This window comes from Tribolium madens, unplaced genomic scaffold, assembly GCF_015345945.1.
Source record: "Tribolium madens isolate multiple individuals breed KSU strain unplaced genomic scaffold, Tmad_KSU_1.1 Scaffold_19;HRSCAF=116;Tcas5.2_LG9, whole genome shotgun sequence".
NCBI lineage: Eukaryota > Metazoa > Arthropoda > Insecta > Coleoptera > Tenebrionidae > Tribolium > Tribolium madens.
This window is the reverse complement of record NW_025400983.1, coordinates 6718918-6744226: the sequence shown is the minus strand read 5'-3', so window position 1 is coordinate 6744226 and position 25309 is coordinate 6718918. Positions and strand designations below refer to the sequence as shown.

Sequence of the window (25309 nt, the reverse complement as noted above, 5' to 3'; positions counted from 1 at the left end):
ACTAATTACTTATTATTAATTTATAGCTAAGCTTTAGATAATAACTTTTTTAAAAAACGTTAAGTCATCTGATAAAAAATAAATAATGATTTACGAGTTTTTGCTATTACTCTCACTTAAACCCCAAACACTATGAATTATATTCTTGTGTTTCTTGCATTGTCTTCCCCGTTTTTTTCTTTTGCTAAAGGTAAAAACATTTTTCTTATTTGTAAATATAGATTTTCGTACCTCAGAGGCAAGAATAATCGGGGGAAGTACAGCTCGCGCCGGCCAGTTTCCTTGGCAAGCGGCAATTTATCTGGACAACATTTCAGGAAAATATTTTTGTGGTGGGGCTTTGATCACAAATCGGTGGATTTTAACAGCAGCTCATTGTGTCTTTGGGTTCGTATCGCTCTCATTGTAAATAAAATCGACTGATAATTTCAGGGGAAAGTTATTTACAATTCATTTAGGGTCAAACACGCTGTTTTCGCAAGACGAAAATCGCGTCATTTTGTCCAGTTCTAAATACGTTGTACATCCGGAATATGATCAAAATACACTCGAAAATGATGTTGGGCTCATCCAACTCCATATGCCTGTCACGTTCAACGGTAGTTAAACACAATTAATTAAAATTCGGCTTAATTGATTTTTGTAGAATATATTCAAAAAATTAATATTGCAAATATGGGCCAAATTCACGACGGAGTTGTCGTAACAGCCGCCGGTTGGGGGCAAACCAGCGACAGTAAGTAACTAATTAAGCAAATAATTAATTAAAAAATTAATTAAGGTTCCGCCGGTATGAGCAATAACTTAATTTACTCTCAATTATCCATAATTTCGAACGCCGAATGTCAAATCACCTACGGAAGTCAAATCAAATCAGGCATGATTTGCGCTGTTGGCAACTACAACGAAGGCATTTGCATCGTAAGTTGTAATTACAAATTAATTATTTCTAATTTAAATTAATTAAGGGTGACACTGGAAGTCCATTGGTGAAACCAGACGTCAAGGGAAACCCTCTTCACGTTGGAATTGCAAGTTTCATGAGTCAAAACGGGTGCGAAAGCACAGATCCTTCGGGATTTATTCGAACTGATGTTTATCATAAATGGATTTCAAACGTGACAAAAGCACCATAACTGAGTAAAGTGCATGCTTACATTCCTATCCCAATAATCTCCAAAGATAAAAAAAAATATCCACTTAATAAAACAATTGTTTTTTTTTGTCACACTCAAAGATAAATTAGTTAATAAATACTAGTTCCGATGATAATTCGGATTGTGAAATACCAGTCATGAATTTCTACGTTTTTGTGCTGTGCACACTTTTCGCCTTGTGTTATTCCAAACCCAACAATGGTAAATTTCTATAAAAAAAATATTGAAAATTTGACGAACTGTTTCGTAGGAGTTCGGATAATCGGGGGAAAAGTGGCCCGAGTTGGAGAATTCCCCTGGCAAGCGGCCATTTATGTGGACACTGCTGAAGGCAAATTCTTCTGTGGTGGTTCTCTAATCAACAATCAGTGGATCCTCACTGCTGGTCATTGCATTTATAAGTAATTTTTCATGTAGTTGTTGCAAATAGCATGATTTTTCTCTTCTAGTGCAAAACTTTTTACAATTCATTTGGGTTCAATCACTCTGCAAGCCGGGGACCCCAATCGCGTAGTCCTCTCAACTTCAACTTCAGTCATTTTCCCAGAATTTGACCCACTGTCTTTAGAGCACGATATTGGGCTTATTAAACTACACATGAAAGTTGAACTTTCTGGTAACAAGAAATTCAAATCGATTTTATTTAATTAAAAAAAATTGTAGATTATATCCAACCAATTGAGTTGGCCGATATTGGGGCAATTTCCGAAGGCAGTGCTGCCATCGTCTCAGGATGGGGCCAAACAGCTGACGGTATTACTAATTTTAATTCACTAATTTATCAGAAATAATCAAAAATTTTAGCAACAAGTGGTTTGTCTAACAACTTACAATACACAAATGTCGTAATTATATCAAACACTGAGTGCAAACTCACCTACGGTGACCAAATCCAAGACACGATGATTTGTACTGCTGGAAATTATAATGAAGGAATCTGCACTGTGAGTAAAATAAGCGAAATCTGATAAAAAATTAATAAAAAGTGTAGGGTGACACTGGCGGCCCATTGATAAGAGCAAAGGGGGGCACAAATTATGTCCAAGTTGCCGTTGCTGGCTTTTTCAGTCAAAATGGTTGCGAACAGTTGCACCCTTCAGGCTACATCAGGACGGATTTGTACAAAGCTTGGATTCAGAATGTAACAGAAACGATGTAGAAATTATATAATTAATAAAATATTTAAAAATGCGTAATAAGTCTTATTCTTTCATATAAAAATGATGAAACAATAAATAATGTACCCACCACGTGGAGGAATTTGAGATAAAAGCGAATTTTAAATTTTATAGTTTGTTATAATACACCCTGACGACAATAATTTCAAAACTGCATAATAATTACATTAAAAAAAACGTTCAGTTTCATGTCAACAAAAAATTTTTGAATTCTAAAAATTAAATAGTATATTAAAATACGAGTTACAGAAGACAATTCAAGCAACAGTTTAAAATTCCCATATGAACAACGCAGCGGCGAGTTGAGGAGCAAACGTCTGCTTGAATGGCTTTCTGTAATCGGTGTATTATAAATTTTTTTTCTATTTTAAAAATTTTTAAAAGGAAAATTATTAAAGTCATGGAATTTTGCATCAGTTGGGTCTGAGCGTTATTCATGAAAACGTTGGAAAATTTAACTCGAACTGACATTTGCCATTGTGCGTTCTGGCAATGAATTCTCAAATTTTGTTCATTTTCGCCACCCAAAAATTCGAGAATTTGGTAAGTTCAACATAAGAACAAAAAATACACACGATAGAAAGCTGTTAACGCATCCAAATGAGTTCGTTAATAGCCTTGTTGAAGATACAAAATACAAAAAAAATAATAATACGAGCTGTTATTAATTACAAAACTGTAACAAAGAAACACAACTTGAATAATGATCTTTGCAAAGCGGAAAAGTTCCTTAAATTACCTAATTACCCACTCTTGAAAAACGTGATAAAAATTTTTGAAGTTTACTCAAATCCTCGAATATTTCTTTTCTAATCAGAAAATTTGACTTAAATCTAGAAGTATTTATTATTTCCATGACATCATTGAATAATATCTAATTAGAGATTAAATGATTACATTCCGCAAAGCCCTGTATTAACTCGTAAGTATTTGACGTAATAATTCCCAATAAAATCATGGCTGAACTCCAGTTTTCAAATACCAAACATGAAGTGGCATCTATTTGTCTTTTTGTGCATTTATGCAACTACGGCTAAAAAAACCTTAATTAATCTCCGTCGAGTCAACGATAGTGAAAATTTTAATTTTCAACCGCGAATAATCGGTGGAAATGTGGCTACAAGTGGTCAGTTCCCTTGGCAAGTTGCCATCTACAAGGATACTCCAGATGGTAGATTCTTCTGTTCGGGGGCTTTGATTAACTCCCGATGGATCTTAACGGCTGCTCAGTGTGTCTATGAGTACTATTTCGCTTATTTTTTATATAAATTTTGTAATTTTATTTTTTTCGGGTTTTAGAGCTACGAAATTCACAATTAAAATGGGGTCAAATCAACTGTCATCAAACGACGCAAATCGAGTCGTTGTAACGACTTCCACTTATGTTATTCATGAAGGTTTTGATCCAACAACGTCGCTAGCTAATGATATTGCTCTAATTAAATTACGGATGCCTGTCACATTCACTGGTAATTATAATTTCAAGCAAATTAATTCTATTAAATTTTTTAATTAGACTATATCGAACCTGTTGTTGTTGGAAATTTGGGATATTTATATCCTGGGCGAGTTGTCAAAGCCGCAGGTTGGGGACAAACCAGTGATGGTAAGAACTACTTTTTAGACCATAAAAACTACAATTAGGTTTCCGATTAAAGGAGGCTAACACTGAAATCAAGTTGTTACTTCAATGTTACCAACTTAATTTCAAAAACACAGCCTGCTTTAATCCGAAATTTTGTTGAAAATCCGACTTTACTAACTTTTTTTCATAAGAGGATAGTGGACTGTCAAACGATTTAAAATTTGTGGAAATAGCAATAATCGATCAAAATGCTTGCAAAACATTCTTTGGGAATCAACTTGTGGATACCATGATTTGTGCCGAAGGAAATTATAATGAAGGAATCTGTTTTGTTAGTTGATTTTTTAAATTAAATTTCTATTAAAAGAGCTAATTTAAGGGTGATATTGGAGGACCACTGATAACATCCGCTAATGTGGGAATAGAACATTATATCCATGTTGCTATAGCTAGTTTTGTAAGTCAGAATGGATGCGAAAGTTTGGACCCAACAGGATATACACGAGTCGATTCCTTTTATGCATGGATTGATAATGCCACTAGGCATAATTAAATATGCCAAAAATAAAAACTTATCAATGTATTTATGAGTTTTATACAACTTCTACTGCTGGGTTTTTCTTAACGAAACGCAACAATCTAAAAACTGAAGAAGGACTAATCCCTGGAATTCGACTAGCGGCCGCAATCTGAAACCAAATCATAAAACACCAATTCACAAAGTAATATGTTAAAATAATTACAGTTTGTGGTTGTATAGTACACAATTTTTCCCTCTCTTCAGAATTCAAATTAAGATTCTCTGCATAGTAATCCAAATCTTTGGGAATGAGCAAAGCTTCCTCTTTCCTCACTTCCTCGACTTCAACTGCTTGTTCACAAGCAGCAGCTTCATAGGTGGCTTCGATGTGTAACCGATTTTCAAGCAAGGGGTCATGTGTTAAAGGCAACAATTCCGGTGCCACTGCTGCCAACATTGAAATCGTAATCCCTTCATTGTAACAATCAAGCATATTAAAGGCCCTAGTGCACGATTAGTAACCCTGTCAAACTCATTACGCGTGTTACTTACGATTTTTGCATCATATTCCTAGATGGCGCTATTTTTAAAAGTTTTCTCCAGGTGCGAGCCGGTTTGGTGACACTTTTCAGAAGTGAAATTCCGTCTTTTAGTTTTTCTTGCATGGCCACCATTTTGTCGTATCGAGCCTTAGTCACACACCCAACATTATAACCTTTAGCTGTTAGTCTTTGATCGGCGTTGTCCGGCCTTAAGGTTAGTCTGAATTCGGCTCGACTCGTAAACATTCGGTAAGGTTCGTTAGTTCCCAATGTTGTCAAATCGTCGATTAAAACGCCGATGTAGCCTTCGGTACGGCTCACAGTAATCGGGGATTTACCCAAAGCCTGAAACACTATTGCTAATTTAAAAATATAACTAGGGAAAAGTCACTACAAGAGCTGCAGCATTTATTCCGGCGATTATCCCCTGAGCTGCCGCTTCCTCGTACCCTGTAGTTCCGTTAATTTGACCGGCGAGGAATAAATTGGGGATTCTTTTTAACTCGAGGGTGGTTTGCAATTCCCGGGGATCCACAAAGTCGTATTCAACCCCATACCCAGGTCGGGTAATTTCAGCCTTTTCTAACCCAGGTATGGAATGAATCAACTCAACTTGTAGTTCCTCTGGGAGAGTGCAAGATAACCCATTTGGGTAAATTATATCACTAGTTAGACCTTCCGGTTCTAACCAAACCTGGTGTTGGCGGCCACCAAATCGTAAAACTTTCGATTCGATACTGGGACAATACCTCGGACCGGTTACTTCTTCGGTTACATGCCGGTTAACATGAAGGTTATTCTTGATTATCGGTTCTATATCCAGTGAAGTCTTAGTCAAATAACAAACCAATTGATCCTCGGGCTTAATCCAGACTTTATCATTCATAAACGAGAAGGGTAAAGGCGGGTCATCACCCTTTTGTATATCACAGACTTTATAATTTATCGTATCTGATTTGAGTCTAGGGGGAGTCCCTGTTTTCAAACGCCCCATTTTGAGATTCAAGGCAGCTAAAGTTTTAGCCAAACCGATCGATGGTTGGTCGCCAATACGCCCAGCTGGGTATATTTTAGTACCGATATTTATTTGACCATTTAAGAAAGTACCAGTAGTTATTATGACACTTTTGGAGTAGATTTTTGTACCATCCTGTAGAATTATACCGCGACAATCTATAACGGTTTGTTTATTACTGTTTGTAGTCGGATTTTCCACTATTAAGTCTTCGACTGAAGCTACTAAAATGTCCAAGTTTGGAGTATTTTCGAAAAGTTCGTTTTGGATATGTTTTTTGTAAAGGTCCCTGTCGATTTGGGCGCGGTAGCCCCAAACTGCAGGCCCTTTTCTTTTATTGAGCACCTGAATAATATATTTTAAGCAGGCTATGAAAATTTGACAGACATCACCCTCTATATCAATTTAACGTCAAAAAACTTTGGTGTTGCCTTATCTTTGTTAGTGAAACTTTTGGCGTCAATTGGTATTAACACTTTTCTTACATTGTAAGGTAAAAAACAAATTATTAGAGAAGATTATTATAGTAAAAATCTCATCGCCTATTATTACTGGTAAATATACAGGGTGAAGTATGTCAAATAATTTCAGTTTATGAATTACTTTATACTGAATACCGGACAAGTCGCACATTCGGCCGCAAATCCCATCCAAGGCATCCACTTCTCGCATCAAATGCCCCTTTCCGATGCCCCCAAATGAAGGGTTGCATGACATCTCCCCTAATTACTTCATTACTTTTCAACTCTAGGTTGTGTAAGTCATTACTTACCTACGGTTTCTTTTTTGTGCGTTATGAGGAGTGTTTGAGCCCCCGTTCGTGCTGCCGCAGCACTTGCCTCACTTCCGGAGTGACCCCCTCCCACAACAATAACATCATAGTTTTTATCAGGTGAAAAGTTGTGTATTTGTCTCATTTTCGCAATTGTGGGGCAAAAACGTCTCATTTTTTGCCAATAACGTAACATTCTGGTTAGGTTATGAAAACTTTCAAGTTCAAGGATATTATTTTGTAAAAATTTAATTCCAGAATTACTAACAGCTGTTAATTTTTTTACTAATTATAAAACTGACTGCAAAAATTTAATAGTGTCACTTAAATCGCTGAATTATGAAATTGATGGAAAAGTGAGGTTAGAAAGGGGTCATTGAACGCGCACATTATTGCGCACCATGCGCATTTAAAAAAAAAAAAAGTAAGGTAGAAATTAATATTAAAAGTTTATTTAGTTTTAGATTAGTAATTTACAATAAATTTTATTTTGTAATAATGTGTATTTTTCCAAAATTTCTATGAAACCTCACGGAGTTGCCTTTGAGGTCGTTGGTATGACAATATTGACAAGACTAAAACTTGTTTATTTTTTTCTTTAACCAAAAAAAGCGAACTATTTGCCTAAAAAAAATATTCTGCTTGGTGGTAAAATATAAAACAGTTTAATTTAAAGCCTGAAATGACAACCCCTTCACCCCTCGATGAAGCCGAAGAGAAAGATTCACTTTTCTCGGACAAATCCGAAGGTAAGTCACCATTCCTAGTCCTACAATCCAACTCAAAATTCTCTTAGATAAAGCCGTGAAAATCCAAACTCCGGAAGCCGAGACCAGTGAACACGTTAAAGTCTCCTACAGCGACGAAGATCTCGACAAATTAGTCGGATTTGTCAAAAATCTTACCACACTCTACGACCTACGACCCGACGACTGGAAAGAAGAGAACTACGAAGTGATTAAGCGCTTTTTCCTGACACCTACCGAACCGATTTTGACGATTTATTTCATAAATGACGACCTGACTTGCAGTTTGGGCCCCCCGACAAGGTCTGTCATGGACCTAACCTATTTTCTCCGACAACCGTTCGAAGTTTTCGAAGTTGCGACTTTCTTCGACAACATCAACTTTGGCACAATGGACGATAACATCGAAGGCAGCATTTTGAACATTGTAGAAAACGTGTACGCCCCTGTTTTTCTCAAGTCGAACCACTGGCCTGAAAGTAATATTTTAATTTTTCATTTTGTATTTCCTCAAACAAATGATTTTCTAAGGTGTCAAAAATGATTTTTCGCATAATCTTCACATGTTTTTGGCTAAATTTACCGACGTTCATAGCAGATTGTTCGGTTTGACCGTCCTGTATATACCACGGGAGGCTCTCGATATCCCCGTAGACGTTGCAAGTCTCGATAAAGAATTAGTGAAAAGATTGGAAGCTATTGTTGTTTACTGGACGAAACAAATTCGGGTGGGTTTACAAGACCAAGACCAAACCACCCCTGATGACCTTTTGACCCCTCTCGATGAATACGATTTTTGGGTTTACCGATGTACTGCTATTTTAATTTTTGTTGGGAAAAAACATTTATTTTGTTTTTTTAGTCGAAAATTTGTCCGGTTTAAATTACCAATTAACCAATCAAAGTTTAAAACACATTTGTAACATTTTGATTGCCGTCCAATCGACTTATGTGCACCAGTTTTTGATCCTGGCTGATGAAATTGAACGCAATGTGAAGGAATCAATGTCAAATATCGAATATTTAGCCGTTTTGCGAAACCCTTGCAACGAGCTCTCCGAAATACAAAATCCCAATGAAATGCACACGAAGCTGGCCGAAATTTTGCACTTGATTCGTTTTATTTGGATGAATAGTCCGTATTATAACACTATAGAAAAAATAACGAGTTTGTGTCGCGCGTTAAGTAACCAAGTGATCCTCCAATGCATCAAGTACATAAACATGAATATCATTTTCGAAGAGAAGAAAAGTCGAGAAGGGATTAAAATGTTTGAGACTTGCATCGACTGTCTCACTAATTACATCCGGACTTACGTTTTGGTATTATGAAATTTTAATTTGCTCCAAAATTTCACATTTTTGTAGATTTCGGAAAGCCACACAAAATTCGGACCTTCACCTTGGCTCCTCGACAAAGCTCCAATTTTCAATCACGTCGACTCGTTTATCCAAAGATGCAAAGACATGATTGAAATTTGTGAAGCCATGATTAATTTCGGCCGCCATGACGAGACCGAAGAAATCCCAAAACCGAATTTCGGGGGCTCTCGACGCATCGAATTTTTGAATTGGTGCAACAAAGTCGAAGATATGTTTGCTGAGAGTCTCAAATCGGTCCAAGAAGTGCGTTCTAATTTTCGTCTTTCCATTTTTAATTTTTCCCTTGAAGGTGAAACACTTGATTCTCGACGTCCAAGTCTCAACGTGGTACGACCAGATGTTGCAATTCAAAAACCGGATGAAAGATATTGAGGTCGTGATTGAGAATTTGACAAATGCGGTTTTTGAGGAGGTTGCGAACGTCGAGGAGGGAATCGAGAGTTTGGCCGCGTTGTACAATTACTCAAAACGGGAAAGTTTGAAGTCGCTTTTTAACGGCAAAACTTTGTTCGTTTATGAGATGTTCAAAGAGGAGATTCACGGAGTTAAAAAGGACTTGACCGAGTCGGAAATGTACCCCGCGAGATTGCCCTACTACGCCGGACGGGCCATGATTGCCAACATGAAAAAAAATCGACTTGTCCTAATCAGAAAAGTAAATTTTGATTAATGTTTGGCGTTTTGTAATGTGAATTTCAGCTTTTTGAAGACGCCAAGTGGATGCTTCCTTGCAGCGTCTCGCATGAAATTTTTTCCCAGTACGAGAAACTTGTCAGTTCGATAGATGAAAGAATTTTGGGTTTGTACCGGAAGTGGAATGACCGGCTTGGGGAAGACGTTTCTAAGCGTTTACACCGCCCCCTGATGTGCAAAAGTATCTCAAAACCGGGGCTTCTCGAATGCAATATCGACCGTTCCTTGCTTGAGATCTTCACAGAAGCCAGATACTGGGAATCGCTGAATTACGAAGTCCCTTCTCATATCAAAACAGTCTACGATAAAGCAAACAATGTTAGATTTGTTTACGAAAGTGTCCTCGCTGTGGTCCTCGATTATAATAAAATTCTAGCGTCGTTAAGTGACGATGAACGACTTTTGTTCAAACCTTTGATAACAATCGTTGAGAAAAAAATTGCTCCGGGTTTGTCTAAATTGACCTGGGCTTCGGAAGTCTCAGACGAATATATTGCTGAGTGTTCTCATAACACTGCTGAGGTATAAAATGAAAGATGTGAATATTTTCGTTAAATGATTTTTTCAGTTGCAACAATTTCTCGACGATTATAAAAGTTGTAATTTGCAAATTGTTGCGATTTGCGAGAAAATTTGTGACACTTATATGTTTCGCGTAACGCCGAATTATGTGTTTAACATTCGCGAACTGATTATAGAGATTTCGAGTCAGTTGGAAAAGACTATGGAAAAGTTGGTGATACATTATCACAATATTATACAGTTTTTGATTTTGGTGTTTGAGGGATTTGAAAACTATATGACAGTGGTGAGTGGTATCAATTTATTTATCTGTTCTAAACTAAGTTTTGGACAAATTTCGAACTTAAACTTAAATCACATTTCTTACAATCCCAGATATCTAAAAACTCGTAAAGTTAATAAAACAAACGTCGCTCAATTTTTTCAAATAAATTCACCAAAGTGACACTTTTATGACTAAATGTCACAAGTAAAAGTTTTACCTTCCAACCGTGGAGTAAAAATTCTGTTTATAATATTTTACACTACTAATTGCACTAGTCATGCACTAGGTAAATTAATAAACACTTCAAATATTTCAATACAAATTCCGATGCTTGTTTATAAGCGTTGTTATGATTTTATTAGTTGCAAAGCGTCCTGCTCTTATTTTGTTCATTTATTTTATTTAAGTTTAAAAAATCAAATTTCGAATTCCATCATTCCTTATTATCTAAATACATTTTGTAGATGGCAAACCAATGGATCACTTATATCAACAATTTTGATACGCTTGTGGAGGAAGCTTTAAAAATTTGTTGCCGAAATACATTAAACCACATGTATGAATGTTTACACGGCGATGATACACTTGGTCCAAATCCAGTTTTAGAACTGACAGCAAGTCTAAAAGCTAACCGAGTTAGTCATTTCAAGAAAATTATTTCCCCAGTTTCAAAAACGTTATTTTAGATTAATTTTGAACCAACTTTGAGCGAAGTCGCAAAAGTCGTTTACAATATTTTGCCTAATATGGTAGAATCCCTAATGACTTTGCCTCGACTAAACGATAAATTTCATGTCGCTGAAACCGATTTTACTCCATATTGGGGGATCATAGAGCAGGATGCCGAGTGTCAAAAAATTCAAAAAATGTTAAATGAAGGTATTCTATTATTATCTAAATGTGTTCGTAATACAACATTTATTACTATTGCAAGAAATGAGTTTAAATGTTAAGAAGATTCAGGAGTATATGAAAATATGGGAACCTTTTCGCGACCTTTGGGAAATCGATAAAGACCTCTTTATGACTAAATACGAGACTGAAAATCCCACTGCAGCCCAATTCGATGCAAATATCGGAAGATACACAGAAGTAGCAAACAATGTACAGATCCAAGAAGGAGTCACAGTTGTCCATTTTATTCGAATTAATTGTTCTGAATTAAAAAAATCTATAATCGAGCATTGTTTACAGTGGCAGAAGAAACTTTGTGAACTTTTATACAAACTAACTGTTAGAAATATCAACAATGTCTATGAATATATTAAAGTCAACACTGAAGCGTAAGTTTTAGACGTGGAAGAGGAAAATATCAATTAGAAAATTTTAGTGTTTTGAAAGAACCGCAAAATTTGATCGAAATGGAAAAAGCAATTGCACTTCATGAAAAATTAGTCAATGAAGTATCGGTAAAAGAAGAAAGCTTTCCTCTAATAACTGATCAAATGTTAGTTTTGGAAAAATATAACGTTCATGTGCCGAACGAAGTGCGAAATCGAGAAAAAGCAATTCCGAATGAATGGTCACGATATTTGGACGTCCTATCTGATGCTGATAAGATGTTGGGGTACTCAAAGGTACTAGTCAGAAGGGCGCAAAGGAAGGACTAACTCAGTCTTCAATTTTGTTTTCTCCCCTCCTTTGTTTCCTTTTTCCCTTTTTATTTTTTTTTTGTTTTATTTACCAAAAAATAAGGTACAAATTTCGGCCAATGTTTGAAACCACAACGCTATTTATCAATTTTAGGACACTTTCAAAACTAGACTACTTGAAGACGCTGAAGTTTTGAAAAAAGATGGGAAAAAATTACTTGACGAATTTTTGACAACTGGCCCTTTTTCATCGGATTGGTCAGCCGAGGAAGCTTTGAAATACATCGCCGACATTAAAGCAAAGTTGGCTTATCTGAGGGAACACGAGAAAGATTTGAGAGGAGATTTGGGTATTTTTGGGCTCAGTTTACCGGACACTATCGAACTGACCAAATTAGAAAGAGTACCTAATCCTACTATTTTAAAAATTTTTGACACAACTGCTCTTTGGTAGGAAATCGCCGCAATTGAGTTGGTTTGGCAGCTGACAGACGAATGGAACAAAGCCTGGGAAAAGTACAAATCGGGCGAATTTTGGACGATAGAAACCGAAGAAATGGAAGTAACCGCTCAAACACTTTTCAGAAAATTGACACGACTTTCGCGCGAACTCAAAGATAAAAAGTACGAAAGTGATTGTTTTGGTTTTATTTGACAATTTTTCAACAGTTGGGAAATTGTGGAACACACGAGACAAAGAGTGGATGCTTTTCGAAGAACTCTGCCTCTTATTGGCGACTTGAAAAATCCTTCGATGCGGCCGAGACACTGGGACCGCGTTCGCAAAGTTGTTGGCAAAGATTTTGACGAAAATGGTGCCGATTTCAATCTTGAAGCGATCTACGCCATGGAAATGCACAAATATGCTGAAGAAATTAACGATATTTCAAACGCCGCTACAATGGAATTGCAAATTGAGAAAGGGCTGGCCAATATTGCCCACATTTGGAAAGAAATCAAGATTGAGATGGTGCCACACAAAGATAAGGGTCTTTACAGGTAAGGAAATTAGTTTGTGGGAGTTGAGCCCAAAGTCGTTTTTGTTAGAATTAAGAGTGTTGAGGAGTGTTTTCAAACACTTGAGGATCACATGTTGCAATTGTCGACAATGAAAAGTACCCGATTTGTTGAACCTTTTGCCAAAGAAGTGGATTATTGGGAGAGAACCTTGTCTTATATTTTGGAAACGTTGGAAGCGGCACTAAGTGTGCAAAGACAATGGCTGTATCTTGAAGTAACTGCTGAAAAGTTTTGTTTCTTAATTTTTCCATATTTTTTTCCTTTAGAACATATTTTTTGGCGAAGATATTCGTAAGCAACTTCCTCGCGAATCTGAAGGTTTTGACCGGCTTTCCGAAGAATGGAAAAACATCACAATCCACATGCATGCCGGAAAAACCGCAATGAAGGCAACACAGTACGAACCAGCTCCTTACCTCTACAACAAACTGAATCGGATGAATGACAAATTGGAATTGATTCAAAGAGCCTTGGAACGCTATTTGGAAACCAAACGTCACATTTTTCCCCGTTTTTATTTCATTTCGAACGACGATATGTTGGAAATTTTGGGGAATTCGAAAAAACCCGAAGCTGTGCAACCTCACTTGAAAAAACTTTTCGACAATCTCACCAAGTTGAAAATGCAACGAAATTTGGTCACCAGCAAACAGGAAGCTATGGGGATGTTTTCCGAGGACGGTGAATATATGGATTTTACAAAATTGATAGTTTTGGATGGTCCCGTCGAAATGTGGTTGTTGGAAGTCGAGGCTCAGATGAGGGCAGCTTTGAAAAAGGAGTTTAAACCATGTCGCAGCGCTCTAAAGAAGATGTTGAGTAAGAGGGATAAGTGGTTGTTGACGTATTGTGGGCAACTTTGCAATGCCTGCAGTCAGGTAAAAAAAATTGGCCTTATTTAGCATTTGCTTAATTTTAATTGCTAGATACAATGGACCACTGACTGCACAAAAGCTTTGGTTCATGCCAAAATAACTGACAGTAAAAAGCCGTTAAAAAAACTGAGGAAAAAACAAAACCAAGTTCTGAGCAAACTTTCCGAATTGAGTAGACGAGATTTGACTAAATTACAAAGACTGAAAGCTAACGCTCTTATTACGATCGAAATTCATTCTCGTGATGTTATTGATAAAATGTACAAAGCTAGTAAGTGGCAAAAATTTTGAAACAAAGTGTATACAAAACATAAAAATAGATTGCAGAGACACGAATTCTTTTGAGTGGTTTTCCCAACTACGTTTCTACTGGGATCGTGATTTAGACGACTGTGTTATCAAACAAACAAATACTGCTTTCATGTATGGATACGAATATAATGGAAATTCGGGTCGTCTTGTTATCACTCCACTCACTGATAGGTAGTTGGTAAAAATATATGAAAACAAACTAAAAACTCTTTAAGATGTTACATAACTTTGACAACTGCCCTCCACTTGTTTCGAGGCGGTAGCCCAAAAGGGCCGGCCGGAACCGGAAAAACCGAAACTGTCAAAGATTTGGGCAAAGCGATGGGCATGTGGGTCATTGTCAACAATTGCTCCGAAGGTTTAGATTACAAAAGTATGGGTAAATGTTTCTCGGGACTTGCCCAAACGGGTGCTTGGGGCTGTTTTGACGAATTCAACCGAATCAACATTGAAGTCCTTTCGGTAGTAGCCCAACAAATTTTAAGTATCCTGTCGGCAATTGCAAGAAAAATGAAAACATTTGTTTTCGAAGGTAAAACACCTAACACCTCACATTTTTTTCTTAATTGTCTCTAAAGGTACCGAAATTAATTTAAAACTGACTTGTGGCATCTTCATAACTATGAATCCGGGTTACGCCGGGCGAACCGAGCTCCCGGATAATTTAAAATCGATGTTTCGGCCCATTTCGATGATGGTACCTGACAGTGCGATTATCGCCGAAAATATCTTATTCAGTGATGGTTTCCAAAATACAAAAATTTTGTCAAAGAAAGTCTTCACTTTGTATCAACTTGCAATGCAACAGTTGAGTAAGCAAGATCATTACGATTTTGGGCTCCGGTCCATGGTGGCTTTGCTTCGGTATGGAGGCCGGAAAAGGCGCCAATTTCCGCATTTTCCGGAAGATGAAATTATTTATCTTGCAATGCGCGATATGAACATTGCCAGACTCACATCCGACGACTTGCCCCTTTTTAACGGAATCATGTCGGATATTTTCCCCGGAGTCAGCATTCCCAAAGTGGATTATGTCGACATGACGGATGCTATAGTGTCTCATATGACGGAAAATGGGTTGCAAGTAAATTTAAATTCTTTCTAATTTAACAAAATTTGGAATAATTTTTTTAAGCCTATTGAAAATGCAATAACTAAAATAATTCAGTTGTACGAAACCAAAAGTTCGCGTCATTCCGTTATGATTTTGGGCCGGACTGGATCGGCCAAATCTACGACTTGGAAAACCCTCCAGGGGGCTTTGGGAATTTTGCACAAGGCGGGAAAGCCCGGCTTCAACGTCGTACATGTCTACGCCATTAACCCCAAAGCTTTGAATTTGGGGGAATTGTACGGGGAGTACAATTTGAGTACTAATGAATGGTTGGATGGAGTTATCAGTGCAGTAATGAGGGCGACTTGTGCCGGTTAATTTTAATTTTTGACTAGAATTTGTGATAACTGGTTTTTCCAGAGGAAACTCCTGACGAAAAGTGGATTTTGTTTGACGGTCCCGTCGATGCTGTTTGGATCGAAAACATGAACAGCGTCATGGACGATAATAAAATTTTGACTTTGATTAACAGCGATCGGATTACGATGCCGGAACAAGTATCACTTTTATTCGAAGTTGGTGACTTATCAGTAGCGTCACCTGCGACAGTTAGCAGGTGCGGAATGGTCTACAATGATTATAAAGATTGGGGTTGGTTGCCTTATGTCACTTCGTGGGTGCAGAGACAGCACAAACGTGGCAAAGAGTTTCAAGATATTGCAAGTTTTTTCTAAGATTTTTGCTTTTGACTGTTTTTTATCAAACAGATGATGGATTTTTTCCGCATTTATTTGCAAAAAATTCTCGATTTTAAAAGACTACACTGCGAGGAGGCAGCCGGTTGTGTTGAATTAAATCTAGTCATGTCTTTGTGTAAGCTTTTGGAGATTTTGGCAACGGTGGAGAATGGGGTCAATCCGCACGATGAGGACAATTTTGCCGATATGGCCAAAAACTGGTTCTTGTTCTGGTAAGTAAGATTTTCAAGACATCTACAAATAAAAAAATCTAGTTTAATTTGGTCGGTTTGTTGCACCACCAACGAGGAGGGTAGGAAAAAAATCGACAACTTTATCCGGGAAAAAGAGGGTGTTTTCCCCATTAAAGACACGATTTACGAGTATTTTGTCGACGTTCCTAACAAAAGTTTCGCGTTGTGGGAGGTGAAACTACCCTACGACTGGAAATACGACCCTGGATGTGCCTTTTTCGAAATTATTGTCCCAACTGTGGACACTGTGCGTTACGAATACATCACGAATGCCCTTTTGTCTCACGGTTATCCAGTTTTGCTCACGGGACCTGTGGGTACCAGCAAGACTTCGACAGCACAATCTGTTTTGGCGAGTCTCAGTTCGGAAAAATACACCGTTTTGAATATAAACATGTCGGCTCAAACGTCTTCGCTGAATTTGCAAGAAGCGATCGAGAGTCGATTGGAGAAGAGGACGAAAGGGGTGTATGCGCCGGTTGGGGGTAAACTGTTGATTACGTTTTTGGACGATTTGAATATGCCGGCGAAGGAAACGTACGGGTCGCAACCGCCTCTTGAGTTGTTGAGACAGTGGTTGGATTATAATTTTTGGTATGATAGACAGAAGCAGACCAAAAAATTCATTATTGTAAGTTCGTAAATGCAAACTAGGGTTTTACTAAACTAATTTCATTAGAATATGCACATTTTGGCCGCTATGGGTCCACCCGGTGGTGGCAGAAACGTGATTTCTGAACGCCTTTTGAGCATTTTCAACGTGATTAATATCACTTTTCCCGACGAAACCAACATTTTGAGGATTTATGGTACCATGCTTGGGCAACATTTGGCCGATTTTAACGAAATCGTGAAAATTGTCGGTCGGGAAATTACCGAAACCACCATAGACTTGTACAATAATGTGACAGCAAAAATGCTACCAACTCCGACAAAAATTCATTATCTTTTTAACTTGAGAGACATCTCGAAAATATTTCAGGGTCTGTTAAGGGCACATAAGGAGTATCACGATAATAGGACTGCACTTCTTCGATTGTGGGTTCATGAGTGTTTTAGAGTGTTTTATGACCGGCTTATAGACGACAAGTATGTTTAAAGTTTGTAAATTCTTTTTTCAATTTTTCTTTAGAGACCGCGAATGGTTTTTAACCCAAATGGGTGACCAACTGGGCAAACATTTCGAATCCACGTTTCACAGTATTTGTCCCAAAAATAAAATCCCCATTTTTACTGATTTTGTCAACCCATATCGAATCTACGAAGACTTGGTTGATATTGCAACGTTGCGCAAATTCTTAGAAGTCCAGATGGAAGAATACAACGTTTCTCCCGGAGTTGTTAAAATGGACTTGGTCCTGTTTGAGGACGCCATGGAACATATTTGCAGAATTGAAAGGGTTGTTTCGCAACCAAGGGGTAATATGCTTCTTGTCGGAATAGGTACTCATATTTTAGAACAAGTTTTGTTGATTTGAAAAAAAATTTCCACAGGGGGTAGCGGAAGACAGTCTTTGTCTCGTATAGCATCATATATTTGTGAATACAATACTTATCAAATTTCTGTGACTAGAAATTACAAAGCTCCGGAGTTCCGCGAAGATTTGAAAACTTTGTATTCAATTACCGGAGTTGATAACAAGGCGACGACTTTCCTCTTCAATGATACTCAAATCACAGATGAGAGTTTTTTGGAAATTATTAATAATATGTTGAGTAGCGGTGAAGTTGCAAATTTGTATAAACCAGACGAATTTGAAGACGTAAGCCCTGATTTTTACAATTTTTTTTTGCTGTGGTAACTATTCAGTATTCTTTTTCCTGTTTCCCCATTTTTTTTATTTTTTTTTTGATATTGCGCTCAAAATCAAGTTTCCTTAAATTCCTATTCTTCCATTTTTATGTTTTATTTGCTTTTTAAATTCCTACTGCTTCTTTACAAAATTTCTTCTCAACAGTAGGTAGGTATCAGATATTTGTGTCGGATCATGATTTTCCTTTTGAACACACTGTCCTAACACTTCCATTCATTTTATGCTGTCAATTTTGAAATATAAGAAATTTTTGTTTTTTTTTCTTCTGTCTTTAAAAGATTCTTCTACTTCATTCTCTACATACACTGTGTCAATTTTAAAACCAATCGGTAATTTCTCTCAACTGAAAAAGTTATTAATCATCACTCAAAACCGTTTTGGTGGTTCCTAGGGGGAATTAAAATGACATGATAAGTAACACACCTCCTCCCACCCTTGAATATAGTAAAAAAAGTGAAAATTTAACGTCTTCGTTTTTGAATAATTCAAAAAATAACTGCCAAATAGGCTTTGTATGACATTTTTGAAAAGCGCTTGTTATGGGCTTTCCAACGATATATCGCAAGTAGGATCGTGCAATTTAAAATTTTCAACTTAAGGTGGCTGTGGCTTGAGGTGGAGGAGCGTCACTTACCATGCCATTTTGATTCCCCCTAAAAACCACCGAAACGGTTTTGAGTGATTCCCAATAACTTTTTTAGTTTTAGAGATATTGGCGATTGCAAGTTTTAAAATTGACACCCTGTATATTATTTTTGAGTGTTTAAATCTTATTTTTGTTTGTTTTAAATTCTTGTTTTTATAAAATTTACTCTCCTTAATTTTGCTTGCTTTGAAGACTTTCTTCTACAACTGTCTTCATTTTTATTTCTTTCCCACTTCTTCTTTTTTTGACTACATTTTTTTTATTTTCGTTTTGCTTTCCAGCTACAGGTTTTTCATTTATTTTTTACATTTTTTTAGATTAAATCGAAATTAGCTAACGCAGCAAAAAAAGCCGGTGTATTCCCCACATCTGAAGCGATGTACAACTTTTTAATAAAACGAGTGCGAGCCAATATGCACATAATTATTTGTATGAGTCCCATCGGGGACGCTTTTCGAAACAGATTGCGCCAATACCCTGCTTTAGTCAATTGCACAACAATCGATTGGTTCTGCGAATGGCCAAAAGTGGCTTTACTCGAAGTCGCAAATAAATACATCAGTGACGTAAACTTTGTCCAGACCATCACTGGCGAAGTTTTGGTAACATTTTTCAAAACCAACATTATTTCATCATAATAAAAATATAAACTAGGGCAAACGACGTGCTTCTGTTCTGTTGTCAAGTCAAGACAGACTACGAGAGGCTGTGGCTTCGACTTTTGCCACAATCCACGATTCTGTGGCTAAATGTGCCAGAAGAATGGCAATCGAAATGAAAAGACACAGTTATGTCACCCCAACAAATTATCTAGAGTTGGTTGCCGGCTACAAAAAGTCAGTTTTGGGGTTTAAGTTTTGCTAGGTTGTAATGAAAGTTTCTAGAATGCTTCAAGAGAAACGCGACGAAATCTCGTCGCAAGCAAATAAGCTCAGAAACGGCTTGTGGAAAATCGACGACTGTCGCAGCAAAGTCCAGTCGATGTCGATCGAACTTGAGGAAGCCCAAGTCAAAGTGGCCGAGTTCCAGCAACAGTGCGACGAATATTTGGTAATAATCGTGGCCCAAAGGAAGCAAGCCGACGAGCAGCAGAAAGAAGTGACACAGAAAAGTATCAAAATCCGGGAGGACGAAGTCCAATGCCAGAAATTGGCCGATGTTGCGCAGGCCGATTTGGACGAAGCCATGCCGGCCCTTGAAGAAGCCATCCGAGCGCTCGACTCTCTGAGCAAGAAAGACATCAGTGAAATGAAATCGTACGGAAAACCGCCCGCAAAAGTCGAGATGGTGATGGAAGCCATAATGATTTTGAAACAAGTCGAACCGACTTGGGCCGAGTCCAAACGCCAATTGGGCGAAATCAACTTCCTCAAAGACTTGAAAGAGTTCGATAAGAATCACATTTCGGATCGGACGCTCAAAAAAGTGGCCAATTACACACAAAATCCGGAATTTATCCCGGAAAAAGTCGGGACTGTCTCATTTGCGGCGAAAAGTTTGTGCCAATGGGTCATCGCAATAGAGAAATATGCCAAAGTTTGGAAGTAAATTGATATATTATTTAGGTTCAAGATGGTTTTAAATTTTTCTTTAGAGTTGTGGAGCCGAAACAAATGAAATTTGACGAGGCAATGGCGTCCTTGAGGGAGAAACAAGCGATGTTGGCAGAGGCTCAGGCCAAATTGGCAGAACTGAATATCATGTTGGCGAGGCTTCAGAAGGAATATGAGGAGAAGTTGGAACAGAAGGAGGAGTTGAATCGGAAGGTAACACTCGCTTTTGACAATACATTTAGTAATTCTGAGGAAAATTAGGCTGAATTGTTGAAAATCAAGCTCGAAAGGGCCTACATCTTAGTCGAATGTTTGGCGGGGGAGAGAACTCGATGGGAAGAAACCGTTGCAAAGCTTGATATTTCGTTCGATTGTTTGCCCGGTGATTGTCTTCTTGCCACCGCATTTTTATCTTATTTAGGCCCTTACGTGTCGAATTATCGCGAAGAACTGATGGAGATGTGGAAGAATGAAGTCGCAACGTTGGAAATCCCCTACAGTACCAATTTCGAGATAATTTCATTTCTGATCGATCCGACAACAGTGCGAGAATGGAATTTGCAAGGCCTTCCCGCTGATGGTTTCAGTACCGAAAACGGAATTATAGTAACAACAGGTGAAAGATGGCCACTGGTAATCGACCCCCAGTGTCAAGCCCAAAAATGGATCAAAAACATGGAATCGGCTAACAATCTCAAAGTGATTGATTTCGGAATGCACAGTTATATGAAAATTCTAGAGGATGCTGTCCAAAATGGCAAACCTGTTTTGCTTCAAAATATTCTCGAAACGATGGATCCGTCCTTAAATTCGATTTTGGCCAAAGCTGTAGTCAAACAAGGTGGAATGAATTTGATAAAAATCGACGACAAGATGGTGTCTTACAATGACAATTTCCGGTTTTTCATCACTACGAAATTGACAAATCCTCATTATCCGCCTGAAATTTCGACAAAAACGACTTTGGTTAATTTTGCCGTCAAGGAGCAAGGGCTAGAGGCCCAACTTTTGGGAATTGTTGTACGAAAAGAGAGACCACAGTTGGAGGAGCAGAAAGATAAGCTTGTGACGGCGATTGCGAAAGGAAAACGACAATTGATCGATTTGGAAAATGAGCTTTTGAGGCTATTGAATGAGACTCGTGGGTCGCTCTTGGAAGATGCAGAATTGTTTAATACTTTACAAACGTCCAAAGCGACGTCAATTGCGGTTACGAAGAGTTTGGAAACAGCAGAAACAACAGAAGTACAAATTGATGCTGCGAGAGAAGTATATAACTTCTTCCTTGGTTAAAATAATCTAACTCCATGTATTTATTCCACGTAGGGTTATAGACCTTGTGCTGAGAGGGCTTCAATTTTGTTTTTCGTTTTGAACGATTTGGGACGGATCGACCCAATGTATCAGTTTGCTTTAGATTCGTACATATTTTTGTTTGAAAAGTCGATTCAAAATAGTACGAAAAGTCAAGTTTTGTCTGAGAGAATCATGGAGTTAAACGACTTTCACACATATGCGGTTTACAGGTAGAAAACGATCGGTGTATTTTTGTAAATTAATTTTCTTTTTTACAAAGAAATACGTGTCGGACCCTCTTTGAGCACCATAAGCTCATGTTTTCGTTCCACATGTGTGTCAAAATATTGGAAAATATGGGAAAAGTGGTCAAAGCCGAGTATAATTTTCTGTTGAGAGGTGGCGTGGTTCTCGATAAGGAAAACCAAATGGACAATCCTTGCTCGGCTTGGTTGTCTGATGAAGGGTGGGATAATATAACCGAGTTGGACAAAATAGCAGGATTCCACGGGATTATCGACACTTTTGAGCAATATCCCAAAGAATGGCATGCATGGTATACCCACACTGAGCCAGAAACACTACCCTTAATAGGTCTGTCTTGTCTCAATAAGAATTTTTCTTTATTTTTATAATTTAGCCGAATGGAACGAAGTTTGTAACAACTTCCAAAAAATGCTCTTCATCCGATCTCTTCGCCAAGACCGAATGTCCTTCTGCGTCACAAATTTTATAATCAACCAATTGGGTTCCAAGTTTGTCGAGCCCCCAGTTTTGGATATCAGAGCCGTATTGGAGGAATCCGTGGCCCAAACTCCTCTAATTTTCGTCTTATCGCCCGGCGTAGACCCCACTACGGCTCTGATGCAATTAGCCGAAAGTACAGGAATGATGCATGCGTTTCAGTCTTTGAGCTTGGGCCAAGGACAATCACCGATCGCAACAAGGTGTCAATTTTTTTATTTTTGGCAAAACTTTTGAACCACAGTTTCAGAATGATTCAAAGAGGGGCAAAAGAGGGTCATTGGGTGTTTCTGGCCAACTGTCACTTGTCCCTAAGTTGGATGCCACAACTCGACAAAATCGTAGAAACTCTACAAACGGGAAAAATCAATCCCAGATTTAGGCTATGGCTGAGTTCCAGTCCTCATCCTGAATTTCCCATTTCGATTCTTCAAGCCGGAATGAAAATGACAACAGAGCCGCCGAAGGCACACCAAATCAAATTTTCTTATCACGTTTTATTATTTTTTTGCAGGGTCTGAGAGCCAATTTGCAAAGACTCTACCAAATAGTCACAGAAGAACAGTTTAGCGTATGCCAGTGTCAGGAGAAATACAAAAAATTGCTGTTTAGTCTGTGTTTTTTTCATGCTATTCTTTTGGAAAGGAAAAAGTTTCAACAGTTGGGCTGGAACGTGATTTATAGTTTCAACGATTCGGACTTTGAAGTTTCGGAAAATTTGTTGACGATTTATTTGGACGAATACGAAAATACGCCTTGGGATGCTCTTAAATATTTAATTGCAGGTGTTAATTATGGCGGTCACGTGACCGACGATTGGGACAGGAGACTCCTATTGACTTACATAAATCAGTATTTCTGCGATGACGTTTTAAACAACCCATACCATAGGTAAATGTTTCTCTAAAATTTCAGTTTTTATTTCTATTGGTCTTATTGGTTTGGATATTCCTTCACGTATCTTTTATCTTTTAAAGATTATCATCGTTGCCAACATATTATATTCCTCGAGACGGTTCTCTTCAATCTTATCAAGACTACGTCAGACTTTTACCAACTATCGATCGACCAGAAGCATTTGGCCAACATCCAAACGCCGATATAACATCTCTAATATCAGAAAGCAGAATGTTTTGTGAAACTTTAATGTCTCTCGAAATTCAAAGTTCATCTGGCGAAAGTGAATCACAAGAAGATAAAGTTTCCCAATTAGCAGCTGAAGTCTTATCAAAAATACCAAATCCTATCGATTACGAAACAACCGAAAAACTAATCGGTGTCGATAAAAAACCACTAGATGTGGTCCTCCTTCAAGAAATTTTAAGGTACAATTCATTACTAATTGACATACGGACATCACTGGACGAGTTACAAAAAGGAATCAAAGGTTTGGTCGTGATGTCGTCACAGTTGGAGGAAATTTTCACTTGTATTTTCGAAGGACGAGTTCCTTCAGACTGGCTTAAAGGTACTACCAAACGTTTTCAAAATCGCAAACAAAAAACTGTTTTGTCTAGCTTACGCATCATTAAAACTCTTGGGCTCTTGGACACGTGATTTAATAGCAAGAGTCGAACATTTCGAAACGTGGGCAAGCACAACCCACCCCCCTTTGTTCTTCTGGCTGTCGGCTTACACCTTCCCGACCGGATTTCTAACAGCCGTTTTGCAGACAACAGCCCGCGCCAACGAAGTCCCCATCGACACGCTCAGTTGGGAGTTTACCGTGATGACCGTCGACGAAAACCAACTGGTCGAGCGTCCCGAAAACGGGGTTTATGTCAGAGGGTTGTTCCTCGAAGGAGCGGGTTGGGATAGGAAGAATGCGTGCTTGATTGAGCCCCAGCCGATGCAATTGGTGTGTGCCATGCCAATGATTCATTTCAAGCCGCAGGAGGTGCTGAAGAAGAAGACAAGAGGTTTGGGGTTGAGAGGCTGGTTTTGAGGAATTACCTTTTGCTTGCAGGGTTGTATTCGTGTCCGTGTTATTACTTTCCGATCAGGACAGGGGCGCCGAATAGACCGGCGTTTGTTGTTGCTGTTGATTTGAAAAGCGGGGCCGAAAATTCCGATTTCTGGATCAAGAGGGGAACGGCCCTGCTCCTTAGTTTGTCGAATTAATTTTTGTATTTATTAATGTTGCAATAAAGTTTTAAAAATTGAAAGTGTCGTATTTGACGTTACAAAATATCAAATCATATCACGACCTACTATTATCTAGCTTTTTTATTTAAAAATTCAAAAACCCCAAAAAATGTGTCTGTAGATCCGGCTTTTTCCATGGAGCATTTCATATGCATGATCTGTGAATGAAATGTCTTTTTATAATTATAATCTTCTACTTAATTCACAAAGTTGTCTGTCTGTCTACACTTATTATCAATATCTCAGCCCCTAATTGAAATATAAAGATGGAACCAACGCCATTCGATAGAGCAGGAAAAATTGGTTTGTTGAAAAATCAAAAAAAATCCAAAATTAAAAAAAAAACGCAAAAATCAAAAGAATTTCTGAAACAAAAATGAAAGACGTTCAAAAATCATCAAAATCCAAAAAGCAAAAATACGGAAAGACAAATCGAAAAAATAAAAAATCAAAAAAAAATAAAATTTAAAAATCAAGAAAATGAAAATTTAAATGATTTCACAAAACAATAAGAAGTATACGCTTTCGAAAATAGCTGTGTTATTTGAGTCCTTACAATGAGCCTTTTCCGGACTATCAATAAATACGTAAAATACTTACTTATTTCAGGTACCCAGTCCCCAAAAACCATTTTTCCGGACGAAAAAGTCAATTTGGTTATTTCAAAACAATGCTGCCACATCAAAAACTCTGTAACTATTACAGGACCACCAACCAAAAACTGTCTTGAAAAATGATAAATGTCACACAAACATAAAAAATTGGACGGTTATTTAAAGTGAGAATTGTTCTTATTTTCTTAAAAACATGCTAAACAGAAGCGTTTATTTCTGTTGTTTTAGGTAAAAAAAATTGCAACCTGTTAAAAGTCCCGAACATTCTCGAACAA

At 37.7% G+C, this 25309-nt stretch overlaps 4 protein-coding genes and 1 long non-coding RNA gene across 6 annotated transcripts; 3 read left to right on the top strand and 2 right to left on the bottom strand.

Moving 5' to 3' along the window:
- The first annotated feature begins 101 nt into the window (after positions 1–101).
- Positions 102–2353, top strand: LOC123010339 (transmembrane protease serine 9-like). Its single transcript, XM_044407183.1, has 12 exons — positions 102–190; positions 237–387; positions 433–599; positions 647–736; positions 782–921; positions 969–1127; positions 1247–1358; positions 1408–1558; positions 1607–1773; positions 1821–1910; positions 1962–2101; positions 2149–2353. Exons 1-12 carry the CDS (start codon positions 133–135, stop codon positions 2314–2316), a joined length of 1593 nt encoding a protein of 530 aa, XP_044263118.1. The 5' UTR covers positions 102–132; the 3' UTR covers positions 2317–2353.
- A 953-nt stretch (positions 2354–3306) lies between these two features.
- On the top strand, positions 3307–4503 carry LOC123015737 (brachyurin-like). Its single transcript, XM_044415650.1, has 5 exons — positions 3307–3576; positions 3635–3804; positions 3852–3941; positions 4112–4251; positions 4300–4503. The coding sequence occupies exons 1-5, from the start codon at positions 3323–3325 to the stop codon at positions 4471–4473; spliced, it is 828 nt and encodes a 275-aa protein (XP_044271585.1). The 5' UTR covers positions 3307–3322; the 3' UTR covers positions 4474–4503.
- LOC123015734 (protein MTO1 homolog, mitochondrial) lies at positions 4467–7146 on the bottom strand. Of its 2 annotated transcripts, none has more exons than XM_044415645.1 (6): positions 6770–7146; positions 6601–6719; positions 5374–6342; positions 4993–5327; positions 4664–4943; positions 4467–4609 (listed from the first exon to the last, which is right to left on the bottom strand). In XM_044415645.1, the coding sequence occupies exons 1-6, from the start codon at positions 6963–6965 to the stop codon at positions 4514–4516; spliced, it is 1995 nt and encodes a 664-aa protein (XP_044271580.1). In that variant the 5' UTR covers positions 6966–7146; the 3' UTR covers positions 4467–4513. The 2 variants fall into 2 exon arrangements, with proteins under 2 accessions (XP_044271580.1, XP_044271581.1); XM_044415646.1 differs by having other exon boundaries at positions 5377–6342.
- A 59-nt stretch (positions 7147–7205) lies between these two features.
- Positions 7206–25289, bottom strand: LOC123015738. Its single transcript, XR_006413401.1, has 3 exons — positions 25021–25289; positions 7753–7988; positions 7206–7701 (listed from the first exon to the last, which is right to left on the bottom strand). It is a non-coding gene; the product is annotated as an uncharacterized LOC123015738 (long non-coding RNA).
- On the top strand, positions 7323–24441 carry LOC123015732 (dynein axonemal heavy chain 2). The gene is made up of 41 exons (XM_044415644.1): positions 7323–7518; positions 7566–7994; positions 8047–8325; positions 8378–8838; positions 8884–9141; positions 9188–9553; positions 9598–10113; positions 10160–10399; positions 10843–11013; positions 11065–11257; positions 11313–11661; positions 11709–11955; positions 12125–12373; positions 12425–12594; positions 12640–12969; positions 13018–13204; positions 13257–13868; positions 13917–14136; positions 14186–14348; positions 14393–14709; positions 14756–15261; positions 15313–15604; positions 15652–15950; positions 15999–16201; positions 16244–16853; positions 16902–17311; positions 17355–17665; positions 17717–17985; positions 19000–19284; positions 19337–19518; positions 19567–20226; positions 20277–20448; positions 20497–21504; positions 21562–21761; positions 21812–22125; positions 22172–22478; positions 22526–22742; positions 22790–23166; positions 23253–23743; positions 23793–24194; positions 24242–24441. The coding sequence occupies exons 1-41, from the start codon at positions 7452–7454 to the stop codon at positions 24394–24396; spliced, it is 13494 nt and encodes a 4497-aa protein (XP_044271579.1). The 5' UTR covers positions 7323–7451; the 3' UTR covers positions 24397–24441.
- Positions 25290–25309: the final 20 nt, after the last annotated feature.

Excerpts from the sequence above, each read along its gene's own strand:
- LOC123015732 (XM_044415644.1), top strand. The coding sequence starts at position 7,452 with ATGACAACCCCTTCACCCCTCGATGAAGCCGAAGAGAAAGATTCACTT. Across the intron at positions 7,995-8,046 it reads GTCGAACCACTGGCCTGAAA|GTGTCAAAAATGATTTTTCG; the intron begins GTAATATTTTAA and ends TGATTTTCTAAG. Across the intron at positions 15,951-15,998 it reads GCAAAGAGTTTCAAGATATT|ATGATGGATTTTTTCCGCAT; the intron begins GCAAGTTTTTTC and ends TTTATCAAACAG.
- LOC123015737 (XM_044415650.1), top strand. The coding sequence starts at position 3,323 with ATGAAGTGGCATCTATTTGTCTTTTTGTGCATTTATGCAACTACGGCT. Across the intron at positions 3,805-3,851 it reads GATGCCTGTCACATTCACTG|ACTATATCGAACCTGTTGTT; the intron begins GTAATTATAATT and ends TTTTTTAATTAG. Across the intron at positions 4,252-4,299 it reads ATAATGAAGGAATCTGTTTT|GGTGATATTGGAGGACCACT; the intron begins GTTAGTTGATTT and ends AGCTAATTTAAG.
- LOC123010339 (XM_044407183.1), top strand. The coding sequence starts at position 133 with ATGAATTATATTCTTGTGTTTCTTGCATTGTCTTCCCCGTTTTTTTCT. Across the intron at positions 191-236 it reads GTTTTTTTCTTTTGCTAAAG|AGGCAAGAATAATCGGGGGA; the intron begins GTAAAAACATTT and ends TTCGTACCTCAG. Across the intron at positions 1,774-1,820 it reads CATGAAAGTTGAACTTTCTG|ATTATATCCAACCAATTGAG; the intron begins GTAACAAGAAAT and ends AAAAAATTGTAG.
- LOC123015734 (XM_044415645.1), bottom strand. The coding sequence starts at position 6,965 with ATGTTACGTTATTGGCAAAAAATGAGACGTTTTTGCCCCACAATTGCG. Across the intron at positions 4,944-4,992 it reads AGGAATATGATGCAAAAATC|GGCCTTTAATATGCTTGATT; the intron begins GTAAGTAACACG and ends ATCGTGCACTAG. Across the intron at positions 4,610-4,663 it reads GTACTATACAACCACAAACT|ATTGCGGCCGCTAGTCGAAT; the intron begins GTAATTATTTTA and ends ATTTGGTTTCAG.